The following is a 14,005-nucleotide window of genomic DNA, read 5'->3' as shown; positions in this document are numbered from 1 at the left end:
GTTTGGGGTTTGAGGCATTTTCAGTTCCTTGATGTCTTGCCCACAAACCTCCCTAACCATCTCTTTCTCTTTTGACTTCTACTTTTCATCTTCCCTGGGAAGACAAGTTCGGCTACTGTTGGATCCAGGGGTCCCCCATGCAGTACTGAGTGTGTCGGACTCAGGAGCAGGTGGCTGTGTGCACGAATTCAAGCACACACAGTATCTTGACTGATTGTCCAACTGGAGTTTGCGAGTCTGTATTCAGTGCTGAGATGGCTTCGCCTGTCCTCCGTGGGACAAGCTGCCTGGAGGCCTTGGCCCGGAAGGACACATCCCTGGGGGAATGGTACTGACGCAGACACAGCTACTGCCTGGAGGGTGCTGAGGGCAGGCATTGCACACACCATCCCACCAAACCATACCACAGCCCCAGTGATGTCACATTGTCATAAGCAGTCCCGGGCGCTGCTGTCAAACCCATTTTGCAGAAGATGTGCTTCTATTAAATAAGTCACCACGAGATAGACCACACCCAATACTTTAATTTGTTGCTCTGCCTGTGGCTCCTGCACCCTAACTCCTACAGCCAAGGCAGGGCCCCCTCCCACCGCCTTTTTATACCCTGGGACACCCCATTTGCGAGGGAGCAAGGTGGGTCAGGGTCCCCCAACCCTTCTGCCTGCTGGATGTGCAGCTACTTCCTTGAACCCTCCAGCACGTGCCCAGTCACCCAGTTCCCTGTATCTCACGCCCCAGCGGCTCTGGCTTATACAATTAGCATTTGCAGACACCTGGGGGTGGCTGGGGGATTGTGTCCCCTGACTCAATCTGAAACTCTTGGGGCTGCTAAAGAGGCCTCCTCTGTGTCTTCTTTCTTCTCCTTCCCTCTCCTTTTCAAGCTTGGGCAGCAGGCTGTCTTCAAGGGCCGGCTCCCATCCCCGGCTCACCCCAGCCCTCCTCCTGGGTGGCCTCAGGTCCCAGTTCAAGTGGAAAAGCCAAGGGCAAATCCTGGGAAGTCCAAATCCTGCCCCCACTCAACCCTGGGAGACCTTGTCGGCTGGGGGTGGAGACGGGGCCCTCAGGCCAGCCTTCAGACTGGGGGAGGGATGTGGATAGGCACTTGTCACCTGCTGCCCCTGGGAGGCTGGGGGAACAAGATGTGGGGGTGCAGGAGACAGACAGGGGATGGGGATCCCCCCCAAGCACAGCTCCCCAGAAGGACCAGATCATACTTCCTGGGTGGGGATGGATCTCCACCCCCCACCCACTCCTGCCCAAGCACAGCCAAATCACCTCTGTGGTGCCCCCTACCCATGGCCTCGCCTGGCCCAACCCCCTCCGGACATATGCCCATTCCTTGCAGCTCCCCACCCCACCCCACCCCTGCCCCAGCCCAGAAGTCCTTCCCTTGCTCTGAAGGGCCTGCATGTGACTCCATGGCCCCCAGTTGCTGGGGCATCGATGGTGACCTATACGTTCACTAAGAGCCTCCTAGGTGAGGACAGTGATGGGGGGAACCTCTGTCTCTCCATCGCCCCCTCAAGTCAGGCCCCCACCTCCAGTGTAGGGGATTCCATCTGACATGTCAACATGCAAGGGGTGGCTGGAAGAGTTCGCAAACACGAAGCGTCACAGAAACAGCCTCATGGCACCAACCCAGCAGCAAGTGCCCTGCTCAGAAGTGCCAGGCTGGGGCGACCCCTCAGAACCCCATCGCTGCCCTGTGGTGCCCACTCCCATTTCTCAGCACAAAGCAGCTCACCCCAGGGCCCCAGGGTAAACGGCAATCCAAACAGCAGTTGGGGCATGTGGAGGTCAGAGTAACGTGGGGGTAAGGGATGAGCCAGGAGAGGAGGGTCCCCAGCCCCACTGGCACAGTTCACGCTACCTCGTCCCAAGACAGGGCCTGCTATGACACTGATCCGTTCATAAACATTTATTGAGAGCTGACTGGGTGCCCAGCGCTGGGGAAGGAGGGCCGGGGTGCCTGAGAACCACCTCCTTCCGTGAGGGGGTCGGGGCACTCTTTGGGCTGTGCTCCCAGACGGGGCTCCTTTGCCAGGCCCTCAGGCTGGGGGCAGGGCCTAGGGGCGGATCCTCGGAGGGTGAGTCTTCCCTGAAATCCAGCCTCCAGTGGGCCTGGGTCCCCAACCCCAGGTGAAGGCAGCAACCCCGTCCTGCCCGCGCCAGCCTCCTTAGGCAGAAGTGAAGGGACAGCAGGAAGAGGGGGTAGTTCCAGAAGGATTCCCGGCACCTTTGGAACCTGGATTTTAAAAGCAGAAGGGGAGGAGAAAAACATTTAATAACAGGGATGATTCAATGCTCCGGAAGTACCGACTCAACCTGCAGGGCTGTCATGGCTCTGGCGCCACCTGCAGGCTATTTCTGGAATAGCACCCCTGTGACATTCCCGGCCCAGGGCAGCCCCAGGTGGGACCCAGAGCCAGACACAAAGCGCAGAAACTCCAACTCAGTCCTGCCGTGCTGCCTCCTCGCGGCCGCAGGGCTCTGGGAACCCCGGGTTTGTTACACTCAGGTTACCTGGGAGGACGGCCTCAGGCAGCCCTTCTGTGCCAATATCCTGGTGAGGGCTTCCCCCACCCCACCCCTCACGCCCAGGAAGGCAAGTTTTCCTGTTCTCTCGGACTTGAAGGGAAAAAAGGAAGACTCTGAGACCACCACCTTTGCGTCCCTTCAGCTTCCCACCTCTCCCAGTTGGACCTCGTCAGACCTCATAGGGAATACTATCTTCTCCTGGAGGCAGTCTCTTCTAACAGATGTTCACTGCACAGCTGCCGGGATAGGGAGGGGTCCTCCCACCCGGTGACTTCCCCAGGGGCTCACAGTCTGATAGGAGAGGCAGTACCCACACCGGGCACCCAAATGGGTGGGGGTACCGCCCGGTCAGACCTGTCTTCTCTGTTGCTGACTTCCTCAAAGGCAATGAAAGTTGCTAAAACGGATTTCTCTTTTAAAACCCTGCAGAAACTGAGGTCTTTCTCATCTGTAATAATAACTGCTGCCATTTAAGACAGAGCTACTCAAGGCCTGCCAGTCTGTGGCCTTGCAGCATGGCAGCGTCAGGGGGAGCTGGTTAGAAATGCAGATGCTCAAGCCTCACCCAGACCTGCAGATCTGGAATCCACATTTGATGAGCAAGATGGGGGGGGGGGGAGAGCGCCCTACGTGGTGGGCCGTGCAGTGTGGGGAGAGCCCTTTAGACCTCAGGGAGGCTTCAGCCATATCTCGCTTCTAAACTTCAGCCTCAGCCAGTGGCTGATTCACACACAGCAAACTCATGGTACTTCCCTCCAAACTGACGTTTCCCCAGGCGCTGGGACTCTCCCTCTTCGCCGCCTTGAACACCTCTGCCTGGAGGACCAGGCTCTTCCAACACCTTCAAATCCGTTCCCACGGTCCAGCCCGTTAGCCACGGTCTTACACATTCACAGTCCAACACATGCAGACCTGGTCTTGTCCCTTCCTTGGCTCCCTAGTACTCAAGTCCAAACCCTTTAAGGTGACCAGCAAGGACCTACAGGTCCTTTTGCCGTCCCTGAAATCTCTGACACCTTCCCCTCCGACATACATGCACACATACTCTATCCCAGACACACCGAACTTCACTAAGTTCCTAAACGAGCCCCATTGCCTGGGCTCCACTTCAGCGCTCCACCAAACTGAATTAGGCTTCCAGAAGTCACTTTCTCCAGGAAGACCTCCTGGACCCCTTCACCTGGATCAGGTGCTTCCTCTAGACTCCCCCATGCCTGTGTTTTAACTCTCACTCTCCCATCTACCACGGCGGGCCAAGCCCAGCCCAGCGCTTGGCACAGGGCAAGCCTCAAAGACTATCTGGTGAATGAGTGAAAAAGTGAGGCTCAGTTTCTCTAACTGAGCCATTTCCCTCTGGTCACACAGCTCCCACGTGCCAAGCCGGATTGGAGCCCCTGCTGTACCTGTCCCCAGATCCCATCAGTAGTCCCCACAGCCTCCCTGCTAGATCACACCGCGCCTGGAAAAGGACGGTGTTTCCCTTACAGGCCCAGAGAGGGAGAGTGCCTTGCCCAAGGCCACACAGGGAACCCCATCCCCAGCTTACCCGCGTAGGGCAACAGTTCTAGAATACTGTTCTAAGCTGTCTACATGGATTATCACCCCCCAACCCTCTGAAGTGGGTGACCCCAGTGGGTTAACCCACTTCACAAAGGCCCCTAGGGGCTCAGCCCAGGGCAGACCCCCCTCCTCGAGTCCCCCCAGCCACCTGCACAGGCTCCTCCTCCTCCTCGGCGGTGTCCGGAGTCCGGCGTCTTCGCCTTGTCCGAGCGGGCCAGCTTCCTGCCGGCCGAGTTACGGGTGGTGTAGCTATAGACGGAGGTGTAGCCCTGGCCGGTGAGCGGGCAGAAGCGGCGGGTGTGAGCATGCTCGCGAGTGGCACCACACTGGGGGCACACGTAGTCTCGAAGGATGGGGCACAGCACCCGGCCCGCTTCGTCCTTGAGCACGTGGGATTGGTAGATGGCCCGGGACTCGCCGTTGTGCTTGCAGAAAGTGCACAGGCGTTCAGGAGCTGGTGAGGATTCCGGGCTGGGTGTCTGACCCTCCAGTCCTGGCACTGGTTCTGTCTGGGGGTCCAGCCTGGTCTCAGGCTCCTCTTCCCCACGCAGAGCCCCCACCAGGCGTGCCAAACCCAGGTAATCTGTCCATGGATTGAAGGTCCCCATGGCTGGACACCGTGTGCCAGGCGGAGGGGCAGAGAGAAAAAACCCAGCCGCCCCAAAGCTTGTCTTTCTACACCTGCCTTCTTAACCCCCCTTCCCCTCTCTGGAGCCGAGCAGTCTGGGCTGTCAGTTCCCTCCTTATACCTCCAAGGGGGTGTGAAGAGGGAGGAGCAGGCTGTAGGAGGTTCCTTATTGTCACAGGGGGGCTTGCTGCCGCTCCCCCAAGAATGCACCTGCCAAGGGGATGCATGGTCTCTGGGTGGGCTGGAGGCGAGGGGGGGGTGACAAGACACAGGCTGCAGGGGGCACCAATAATATGGAACCACACACCCCACCCAGAGGGCATTGGGAGGGCGACCCCTCCTTAGAGCCTGCCTGCCTCTCCTGCCCCACAGGGTGATGGGGGTGGGAGGGTTGGAAGCCCCACCCGACAGACTAGCATTGATGTAACCAGTAACTTAGTAACTTCTTTCTTCCTGCTCCTGGGCTGGGGGAGGGGCCGGGTACCCCTGCGCACTTTGGGAAGGGTTGGGGAGCTGCTGATGCTCCAACTGTCTTTGGAAGGAGGATGGGCCTGGCTTATGGGGTGGGGGGGATAAGGACCAAGGCTCCCAGCTCTGGCCACCCTCAGGGAGCTTTCACACCCCTTTTCAGTGGATCCAAGCATTTAATGGATGAACAGACTGGGGTATGAAACCACCTGCCCCTGGGGTTATTCACAAAGATAAGCACCAAAGCCTGCCTCCCCACGCAGTTAGCAGTTACCACCGGAGCCTTAGGTGTTGGGGAGCCTTAGGACCAGCTCATACTGGTCCTGGGGTGGAAAGGGGGTGAGGCAAAACATTATGGGGGGTGGAGGAGAGCACAGGCACAAGTTGGGCTAATGGGGGGACCCCTAGCATTCGCCAGTGCCTTGATCTCCCCCTCAGATGAGACCTCAGCTCAGTCTCTGGAGGATAAGGTGTGCCCAGGAGTCACCCACGTGGGGCACAGATGGGCAGGTGGAAGGATCAACTGGCATCAAGGTGCTAGGTGGGCAACTGAAGGTAAAGCAGGGGTCTGTGGGTACCAGGCAAGGAGAGTGAGAAAGCTGGGCCCGGGACTTGAATGCAGAGAAGAGGTGTTATGCTGCCTACCCACCTCAGTCATCCATTCATTCAAGAAAACTTTATTGAGCCTTCCGGAAGCGGGGCTCACTAATCTCTTTCACAAAGGTTTTTCAGCTGCCCAGACCTGAGCCTGTGATTCATGCCCCCAGCCCTCCAGGATTTATTCTCCAAATCCAACCTGTGCCTGTAAGGATCCCAGACACCAGCCCTCACCAAGGGGTGAGAGGCTGGGGTCAGGGTCAGGTACTGGCTGAGCAATTTTGGGGGGGAGTCCAGGGTGGGTTTTTTTCCCCATCCCATTCCCCTTAGGCTGTGTCCGGCCCAGACACAGTGACATTCATCCCTCGGTGGGTCTGGCCTCCGTCCTCACAACCCACCGACAACAATGAATGTTGATTGTGACCTTCGCTGTGGCCTAAGGGAGGGGATGTGTTCAGGATCCCCTGGCCCCCCCAGATCTGGAAGGTGGGGGTCGTGATGGGTGGACGGCAGTTCCAGGCCTCGGGGTCCACTCAACGGTCGATGGTTTGCCTGAGCTGCCCAAACTCACCGACAGGTTGAATGTTCCCCCAAACCCTTGGCAACTTCTTGGGGAGTGGAGGCTGGGTGGGGGTGAGGGAACTGGATAGGGTGAGGGAGGAGAGGGGAGGGAATAAGGAACTTACAGAATCATTAAGTCAGAAAATAGTTATTAGGTGCCAACTCTCTGCTCCGGGAACCGGAAAAAGCAGGAGATAAATATAAATAATAATAACAGTAGATATTTATGTTGCCTTTGCTATGTAAATGTAGCAGTTCTGGGCGCTGGGCTCAACTTTTCATGCATTTACCCAAAGCATCCTCAAAACGGCCCTGAGAGGTGCATATTACTTCCATTTGTCAGTTTGGGAGACTGAGGCCCGTAGGGCACCGCTAGTGAGAGGCAGAAGAGGGATTCCTAGTGGCCCCAAGATGTCTGGCTGCCAAGTGGTTCTTGCCCCGGGGACATCGATTCAACAGAGGGATAAACAAGACATTTTAATACAATGTAATACCTTCGGTGAGCTTCATCGTGTTCCGGGCACAATTGTTTCTGAATCACAAGAACCCCCAGGGGTTGTCAGTCTCCACTTTGCAAATTCTGGCCGGCGGTGGGGCCGCTAGCAGGCAGGCCCCGCCCGCAGGTCCACTTGCGGGACTTTCGGACAGGGGCGAAGCAAAAGGACCACAGAGGACCACAGGTTGCCCGCCTGACTGCAGGGTCTTGGGCATCTGAACTCAGGCCCTTGTGGCGGTCAGCACCCAAGCGCACAGACACGCGAGGGTTGCCCCGTTAATACGGGGTGCGGGTTCGCTCACCCTCGGGCCTCGAAATGGGTTGCGGTCAAATCCCTGCTTCGGCTCTGATTGTGTCAAGATGCTGCCCCCTCCGCATTTCTTCACCCGCAAACAGGGCCCCCAGTCCCTCCCTCTAGGGGCTGCGCAGAGTTGGGTGCCCGCCCCCTCGGGTGCCCCTACGCGCAGTCTCAGGGGAGACCGCCCCCCACCTGGGTCTGGGGCCCTCCGAGGACACTCTGGGAGGGGACTTCAAATTTCCTGTCCCCTCCCATTTCACTGAGGGCAATATCGAGCCCCAAAGGATGAACCCCCTGGCGTAACCCTAAGGTGGATTAGGGCCCCCAGGTGTGCTGAGCTTGAGTGAACCCCAAAACGACCCTCCTTAGAGGCGGCCTGAGGCAGCGCAGTCCTTAAAGCCCCACCCCCGAGATCCCCACCTAGAGACTGCCTCCAGAGACCCGCCCCTCAGAAGCCACAGACTCAGGCCCCTCCCCCAAGACCCGCCCCCTCAAAGCCCACCCACAAATTGCACGTCCCTAGGACCCTCCCTCTAAAGCCCGCCCAGATAGACTACCATGTGGCCCGCCCCCAAAACTCAACCTCCGTAAAACCCGCCCCCTAAGCCGGTTCTCAAAGAGCCCAGCTCCCTTAAGACCCGCTCCTGGGCCCCGCCCTCAGGGCCCCCCCCAGCCGCAGACTGCCCATCTATTTTTGGCTCCGGGAGCGCCCAAGGCTCCAGAACCCCGCCGTCTAGGATCTCTAAACTCCGCCTGCCTAGACCCCCAGGGACCGCATCCCTACGGAGTCCCCAAGGCCGTTCCCTGGAGCTCAACCCCGCAAAGGTCCGCCCTGGCACGACCTTCCCCCAAACCGGACCCCCTCGGAGCCCGCCCCCCGCAAGACCCGCACCCCTTGAAATTCCCCCACCTCATGGAGTCCCTTCCCCAGAGCCCGCCCTCTCGCCCACCGTGGGCCGGGGTCCAGTCACGTTCCCACCCCTGTCTGGAGCTCCGGGTGGGGCGCCCTCTCCCGTGGCCCATCCACCCGGCCTGCAGGGCCCCATTCAGGCACAGGGTATCCAGGACCTTCTCAGGGAGCATTTGGGGAGGGGGTCTTGCTTTGAAGATGGTGGTCGTAACAAGCAGAATATGGAGAGAGGAGCGGTAATAATAATAATGCTTTATATACATCACCCTATTATTAGGATACCCAGTTTATCGCTGAGGAAGATGAGGCTCTGAGAGTTTGGAACAGAACTCTCTCGGCAGTTCCTAAAAAGCTTTGTTCTTAACGACCACGAGGCTAGAATGCGGGGTCATCAGGCACGAGGCACTCTGGCCACACTGCGCGGGGTGGGGGGCTCCCATGACACCGCTGCTCCTTCTGTGCCTCCTCACAGGTTTCCCGGGGGGCTCTGACCTTGACCTACCTAAGAGGTAAGTTCCAGTGAAGGTGGGGCTAGGGCAAGAGGGCGGGGCTTCGGGCCAAGGGGAGGGGTGGGGGGCGGGCAGCGCCCAGACTCATCCTATGGGGGAGGGGCTGTCTGGGCACAACCTGGGGTCTGACCGTCTCCCTTCGTCATGGTGAGTGTTGGCTTCCCGCCCTCGGTGTCTGTCTGGGTCTGACTGTGTCCCTCACAGGCGGGTATTTGTCTGGGTCCCCAGCCCTGCTGTGTGCGCCGTCTCTGGCTGTCTGGGGTCGCCTGTGTGTGTCTGGCCCTTTACACCCGATCTCCCCTCTTTGTCTGTCCACCTGTAGGACAGACATGTCTGGGGCTGCCCTTTGGTGAAAGGCGGCCTCTGGTCTGTCTGCATCTCACTGTCTGCACCTGGGGCCCTTAAGCAGGGCGCTGACTGTTCCTCCCGCCAAGTGTCCTGAGGCCTTCTTGGGGGCTGACTGGGCCTCCAGTCTAACTTTGAAGCCCAGCAGGGTAGGAGGCAGGGAGCTGTCTCCTCCCACCCCCAACCCCGGGCCCTGGAGCAAAGCAGGGGTGCCCTTCAAGGCCTGCTTCTTCCTCATCCTTATCCCTGGGACCCTACACCCCAGCTGGGAGGGTCTGTCTGGGCAGGGGGCTGAGAATGACTGGCGTGGCGGGCAGCCTGTCAGAAGCCATGCTGACCCTGAGCCTATCCCCACCCCGACCCCCATCCTGAGCTCCGGGAAGGCAGGGCAGCTGGCACAGGGTCTGGGGGTCAGGGTCGGAGGTGAGAGGTCCCAGTGGAGCCAGATGGGCAGGCAATGGATGGAGGCAGCTCTGCTGTCAAGTTGAAGAACAGGGTGGCGGGGCTGGGGGGTGGGGGGCAGCATGAGGTCAGAGATGCAGGGCTTCCAGGGGGTGTCTAGTGGCTTGTGTGTCCCTGCATGTGTCCCAGTGTGCATCTGTCCTTGTGTCTGTGCCCTTGTGTGTGTGCATAGGACCTGGGGGGGCACATGGGGAGGAGGTGCTCAGGGCCTGGCAGACAAAGAGCCCATAATGGAACATGCAGTAGCAGTGTATGTAGGGGTCCCCCTGTGGGGTCCTGTTGATGGCCCAGGCTGTCTAGACTGGCGGGCGGGGGCCCCTCATTTCCATGATACCTGCATGGCCTCTCAGGTTCCCACCCCACCCTCCCCGGGCCGTCTGCCCAGCTTCCTCCCCGCTGCCAGCTGCTCAGGCTTTTGACTCGGCGTCCTCAGACAAGGGGCTTGTCTCTCCTGCCCAGACCTGGGGGCGGCAAGTCGGCCAGTCGGCCAGGAGCCTGAGTTTCCTTCTGAAGACCACCAGATGTGGAGCCAGGACTGGGGGAGGCGAGAATGCTCCCCTGGGTTGGAGTTGGGGGCTGTGGAGGGACCTGGGGCAGGTTGATGAGAAATTCAGACACTTCTACTGAGGCTTGTGGGCTCCATCTGCAAAAATGCAGGCAGCAGCTGCCTATGGGCCTGTTACTGGGGGGCTGTGATGGGCTTGGGGGTCTGAGCTACTCTGGTGGGCTATTTTAGGGGGTCTGTGGGTGTCTGTAAGTCCAGGTGGGTGTGTGCCACAGTGAGCGGCTGTCTCTATGCCAGTTGTGCGCGTGCATGTCGGCACTCCTGTGGGCTGCTGTTTGTGTGTGGATGGATGTCAGTGTGACTCTGGTTGTGTGTCAGGCTAACCGTGGGTAATTGCAGGTCGATGTGTGAGCCAGTGTACGTGGGTGTCTGGCGTCTGTCAGTGTCACTGGGGGTGACTGTGGTTTGTGTCATCTGATTATGGTGCCCCCCGACCCTCCTCACTAAACATTCAGCTCCAGGAGGGTAGGGATCTTCATCTCTTCTACCCCCAGTGCTAGAACAGTGCCTGGTACATAACAGATGCTCAATAAGCAAGTGCTGGATTTGTGGGCTTCCAGGTGACTGTGGATTTCTGCATGTTCCTATGTCCTTTTCCTGTATGTCATTTTCAGTGCACATGTTTTATTGTGTCTGTCTGTGGGTCAGTGATATTGTAGGTGTCCAAGGGTATAATCAAGTGTCAGGGTGGGTGACTATGGGTGTAGGTACTGTTGGAGTGTTATATCTGTTTGTGGGTGACAGAGTTGTAATGGGTGTCTAGGAGGGTCAGTTTAACTGTATGTATGTAGGTCAAGAATACTATAACCCGATGTCAGGATGTCAAGCATCTGTGCAGGCCTTGTACCATCTGTGTGTATGTGTGTCAGGTTGCCTGGGTGACTGTGGGTGTGTCCTTGCCTGGGCCGGCACATGGATATCTATGAGTGCATGTCCAAGTTCTTGTGAATAATGGTGTCTATGTGTACCTCTGTTGGGGCATTTACCTATCTGTGGTTGTCACAATTACTCTGGATGACAGCCCATGGGTGCCCATGGGAGAGTGAGCCTAGGAGTATCTGTGGGTGCAATGGAAAACTATGTGTGTGTCAGCGTTATATGAAAGCATGTGTCTACCGCGGTCGGTGGCAGCTTCATTTCTCTGTGTGGCACTGTTTTCACGGGTGTCAGTCCTGGATGTCCGCGTCATTGTGGGTGATGTGTGTGCCCACGTGGCAGTGTTATGATGGGTGACTGTGTGTGTGCATGTGTGCATCAGCGTTCTTGCAGGTGATGTGAGTAATGGGATGAGGTACGTCGGAGTATAGGGTGTGGATTTGGGGGTCTTCACCAGCGATTTGGGAATATCTAATTGTGACTCTGTAAATGTATCTGTGAGCGGTCCAGGGAGGTGGAGAATCGGTGGGAAAGGAGATGGGGGGAACTTAAATGTAGTGGGGTGGGGGGGCACTTCTCAGTTCCCATCAGCCAATGAGGGGTCTTCTCCGTCCCCTCCTCCCTTCCCCCCACCTCATGCCCTCCAGGGCGAGGGCCCTGTAAAAGGCGCCCTGTCGCTTTAAAAGAGCTCCCCAGCAGTGGGATTCCGGGCCATTTTTCCTTTTTATGGCCACTTTTGGAGGACGTGATCCTGTTAGCAAACCTTCGCCCCAGTAAATACCCTGCAGCCGCCGCCGGTAATGACAAGCCGGCGGGGAGCCCGCGGAGGGCGCCGGGGCTCCGGCAGGCGGCGCCGCTGCAGCCCCGGGCCCGCGGCCGCAGCGAGGCCCGAGCGGGGCCCCCGCCGGGATCGGTCTCTGCAGGGCCCGCACAGGCCTGCGCGGCCGTGAACTTGGCCGGGAGCGCCTTCCCGAATGCGCGCGCCGGCCGGGAGCCTCTCCCGGTCCCGGATATCCGAGGCCCCCACCCGCTCGGCGCCCCCAAGAACAAAGCTCGCCGCCGCCCTGTCCCAGGGCTCCCGCGGTCAGGTGTCAGGCGGCCTGGGCACCACTGCCCCTACGACCCTCATCATGCCTCCCCGCCCTGCAGGGGCATCTCGGCCTGCCCTCCCCCCGGCGGCCCCCGCTCACTCGGGACTTGTGTGTCTGTCCCCTGTGGAGGGGTCTGGTCCTCCCGGGGCCCCTTCTCCGGGAAGGCAGGACACAGAGATGCCGCCGGGGCCTCCCCGCCCCCCTTCCCCAGCCGCCGCAACAATGGAGGGCCGGGCTGCCGAGGCCGGGTTGCCAGCCCCCCGTCCGCGAGCAGGTGCGCGAGGGGGCTGCGGCCGGGTCCCGCCGCCGCCCCGCCCGGCCGCGCCCCCTCCCCGTGGGCGGCCCCCGCGCCGCTCGCGCCCCCAGCCCGCCCGGCGCCCGCGCTCACCTTGTTTGGGGCCGCCGCCGCGTTTCCCCTCTCCTGTCCAAAACCCTCCCGGAAAAGCCCCCCGAGCCGAGGCGCCTGCACGGGAAATTGCATTTTGGCGGCTCCGGGGCTGGGCGGGGGCTCCCCAGGCCGCGGGCAGGGGGAGGGGGACGCGGGGCTCCGGCGCCGGCTCGAACCCGCGGCCGCCGCCTCCCGCCCACCCGCCTGTCTGTCTCGGTGACGTGCCCGCGCTCCCCGCCGCCGCCGCCCCCTCCCTCCTCCGCGCGCCGTGCCGGGCGGTGGGTCCAGCCGCGGCCGTGTGCGCCCCGAGGCCTCCCGCCAGGCGCACCGGGACACAAGAGGGGATGCCCATGGGGCTCCAGGACGCAGCTCCCGGGCTCCGCGCCGGGGACACGGGGGCGCGAACGGGCACACGCAGGAACCCAGATGCACGCAGACCTGAAAGGCGCAGGGGGAGCAAACGCGCACAAAGGCACACGGACCACAAACACAGGGAAGGGTGTGCAAGGGGCTTCCAGACACAACCCCACCGGCGGGAATGGTAGGACATGCAGGAGCACCCGCCACACAAGGATGTCCATAAAACCCAGCTACACGCATAGGGACACCCAGGGTCACACAGACACATGCAAGATACAGACACACACCACCTCCAAGGGACAGGAGGAATGTCCTCAGAACTGAAATATAGTACATAGAGGATCCCGGGGCACACACAGAAAATACTGGCACACAAATATACAGACTCACAGGAATGGCCCCAGAACACACACATGCACGCACACAGGCCCAGGGGCGTACACAAGGTACACAGACATACAGGTGTAAACCTGAAACCAACACAGCTCCCCATTCATCAGGTGCACAGCCATGGGAACAACCTGACACACAGCACCTCAACACACATGGATATATACACAGACACAACACACGGATATATACACAGAACAGAAACCCATAGAGACCTGACAGGTACACAGTCTCAGGGGCACACGCAGACACACAGAGTTCACAGGCACACAACTGTATGCACAATCACTCATGTACAAAGCGCAGAGGCACACTAGAATCCATGGAACCAACACGCATACCCACAAAACCCCCGGACAGGTCCCCAGGGCCACAGGGGTCCACGGGGACACACAAAATACAGGGACACTTGGGGATATGTGTGCCTGGGACCATCTGGTGTAGGCACACACACAGGCTAGGTATACAGGTCACATATGGGAAGTAGACTCAAAAGTTGTACATGGGGTGGGGCTCTTCTGATTTCCTGGAGTTGCTCACACGGAGCCCCCATCTTCTCACGCAGACACACACACACACCACGTACATGGGCACACATGGTAGGAAAGGTACACTGGCTGAGGATTCCTCCAGGGATCTGCACACAGGTCCCCCCCAAATACTCCCTAACAACACACGCAATCCCTGCCTGCCGTGGCCACCTTGACTGGTGGAAAGAGGTCACCTCAGGGCAGACTGTGGTGCCAGCCGGACCTTCCATTGGCTGGGACTCAGCTGACAGATTTCTCATTCAGTTGATTTATTTCTCCCCCACTCCAGTCTGAGAAGGGGTAAAGGAAACCTTCAAGCCCCCCATCCCCAAGCCCAGGCCTTAACCTTTGTGGGCCAGGGCCCTGCTCCACCTGGCCATGCCCCTCCCCTTTGGGCCCCCTCACCACAGTCCTGCCTCACTTTCTCCTTGAC

General features: G+C 59.5%; 1 protein-coding gene across 4 annotated transcripts; it reads right to left on the bottom strand.

Moving 5' to 3' along the window:
• Positions 1–1,939: 1,939 nt before the first annotated feature.
• On the bottom strand, positions 1,940–12,429 carry NANOS3 (nanos C2HC-type zinc finger 3). 4 transcript variants are annotated; one of them, XM_036845467.1, is made up of 3 exons: positions 12,293–12,429; positions 4,247–4,607; positions 1,940–2,245 (listed from the first exon to the last, which is right to left on the bottom strand). In XM_036845467.1, the coding sequence occupies exons 1-3, from the start codon at positions 12,383–12,385 to the stop codon at positions 2,178–2,180; spliced, it is 522 nt and encodes a 173-aa protein (XP_036701362.1). In that variant the 5' UTR covers positions 12,386–12,429; the 3' UTR covers positions 1,940–2,177. The 4 variants fall into 4 exon arrangements, with proteins under 4 accessions (XP_036701362.1, XP_036701363.1, XP_036701364.1 ...); XM_036845468.1 differs by lacking the exon at positions 12,293–12,429 and adding an exon at positions 6,847–7,226 and having other exon boundaries at positions 4,247–4,681; XM_036845469.1 differs by lacking the exon at positions 12,293–12,429 and adding an exon at positions 6,847–7,226 and having other exon boundaries at positions 4,247–4,552.
• Between the last annotated feature and the right edge of the window lie 1,576 nt (positions 12,430–14,005).

The sequence above is a fragment of the Balaenoptera musculus genome, chromosome 3, assembly GCF_009873245.2.
Source record: "Balaenoptera musculus isolate JJ_BM4_2016_0621 chromosome 3, mBalMus1.pri.v3, whole genome shotgun sequence".
Classification (NCBI taxonomy): Eukaryota; Metazoa; Chordata; class Mammalia; order Artiodactyla; family Balaenopteridae; genus Balaenoptera; species Balaenoptera musculus.
The sequence above is the reverse complement of the archived record's forward strand: the minus strand, read 5'-3'. Positions and strand labels throughout refer to the sequence as shown.